Here is a 1938-nt window from a genome sequence, read left to right on the forward strand (position 1 = left end):
TTAAATACAAAAGTCGTAGATATTAAGGTCTAGTTTGTTTTAAGATAGCAGCAATTCATACAGGGCGTCTCAAATTCGAGTGACAGACCAAACTGGCACTTTCGGGGTTGCCAAAGTTCAATCAGTATTGGTTATTCACTCAAAAACAGTTGAAAATCACTATACAACGTCTATATCGAAGAGGCTTAGAATTTTACGAGTAGCTCGATTATGCAACACAAAGTAGGTACGGCATTCCATTTAAAAAAAGGATGTTTGGTCTGTCACTTGACTTGGAGACACCCTGTATCAATTGATGCTATCTTAAAATAAACTAGGCGTCAAAGTCTGCAACTTTTGTATTTAACACTTTCCTCTAAGTATCAAATTAGATGTTAAAACGGGATGGCCAAAGTTCAATCAATAAATATACTGCGCTATCTGGGAGTGCAATGAAACAATCAAACATCACTTTGAATTTGCATAATTAGCATTATTTCGATACCAATTGTTTATCAATTGGGATTTTTGTTAAATATACAGGGTGATACGAATTAAGAGCGAATGATTCAGTGAGAGGATTTTATATATTTTTTTTACCTTGAATCTGATGTTGGCCACTTGCCACTCAGGTCGGATAATTCTCAAAATCTTCACAGCTCCGGTTTCCAGATCGTTCTCGTTCACTTTCACACTGATATGCTCGAATCGACCACGTTCCATTACTGGAGCCATCGAACACTTAAAACGAAAAAAATTGGGCGTAGATTGTGGGCAACAGCCAGCTCGATGGAAGGCTGAATAACTTATGGACGACGAATCTCTCTTTTCGTCAAACTGATTAAAATTAATTTGTCTTGTGTGAGGAGTTGTTGTTTGTTTGAAATTGGTACGTATTATCAAATTACGTGGATGGACGTACCGTCGCGTTGTGCTGAATGGCTCGACTGGCACCAACGAACAGCTTAGATTAAATTCCATTTACTTTTGCTCTCTGTTGGAATTATTGATGTCGCTTAATAAATAAAACAATTATTTAATAATGGCTGCTGTTGCGCCAACTGAACGGGTTGTTGGATGGCTCGAGTGTTGAAATCTCCGCAATACCTTGAAAGTCTAGTGTTGGCCGATTGTTATTCGAAATTAAATTGTTCGATTCTGATCAAGTTATCGATCAGGTTATTAATTGCAATTAATGCAATTCTATCGATCGAAGAATTTCAGTTTGTATTGTTGCTTTGGTTTGCCCCTGTTATTTAGCTCATAGCTGGCCTAAAACAATTTTCGCAAGGTATTTGGTTATAAATTATGTTATTACTTTAAACACCCGTAATCCGTTGTATAATTCAACCGCGATAAATGCCATAAATCATTCATTATTGATCATTTGAGGCATTGTTGTGGGGACCCTGTATGCTAGCTAAGCTAATCAATAATCAATGAAATTTAAAAAAGTTCTGATTTATTTTTCTGACTGTGTGTGCTTGTTGTTATATTCTTATCTTTCCTTTTGTCGTGAAAAGAGACAAATTTGAGGTTTCAAGAAGACAAAGACCTAAAAGAACGTTAATACAGTAAAGTGCGCTTATAATGAACCCGGTTATAGTGAACTTTCGGTTAAAACGAACTTTTTTCCTTTAATTGAAACGTCGTCCATAAAGACCAACGAATTTTTTTACTGGTTATAACGAACCCGTTTATAACGAACTTCCGGATATACCGATCACTTTTTAGGTTAGTTGTATATTCACTTTCCGTTTATAACGAACTTCCACGCTCAGCAACACGAATCGTGCGGAGTTGTTTATATTAGTGAGAGTTTTAGAATGAAAGAATGTGAATCCTTTTAGAATGGAAAAACCAAAACGCAAAGCTTTTTCACTAAATGAAAAGTACGAGATTATTAACAAAATAAAAAGTGGAGTAAAACAGAGTGACATTTGTAAGGAATTAGCACTT

At 35.8% G+C, this 1938-nt stretch overlaps 1 protein-coding gene across 1 annotated transcript; it reads right to left on the reverse strand.

The window, feature by feature from the left end:
• Window positions 1-579: 579 nt before the first annotated feature.
• LOC109538153 (ethanolamine kinase-like) lies at window positions 580-1464 on the reverse strand (the record flags this gene model as incomplete). The annotated part of the gene is given in 2 exon segments (XM_048670743.1): window positions 580-720; window positions 902-1464. A coding segment is annotated over 1 exon segment (135 nt), but the record flags the coding sequence as incomplete, so codon positions are not given.
• Window positions 1465-1938: the final 474 nt, after the last annotated feature.

This window comes from Dendroctonus ponderosae, unplaced genomic scaffold (genome assembly GCF_020466585.1).
Source record: "Dendroctonus ponderosae isolate FM_Combo_2020 unplaced genomic scaffold, Dpon_F_20191213v2 Dpon_F_20191213_1, whole genome shotgun sequence".
NCBI lineage: Eukaryota > Metazoa > Arthropoda > Insecta > Coleoptera > Curculionidae > Dendroctonus > Dendroctonus ponderosae.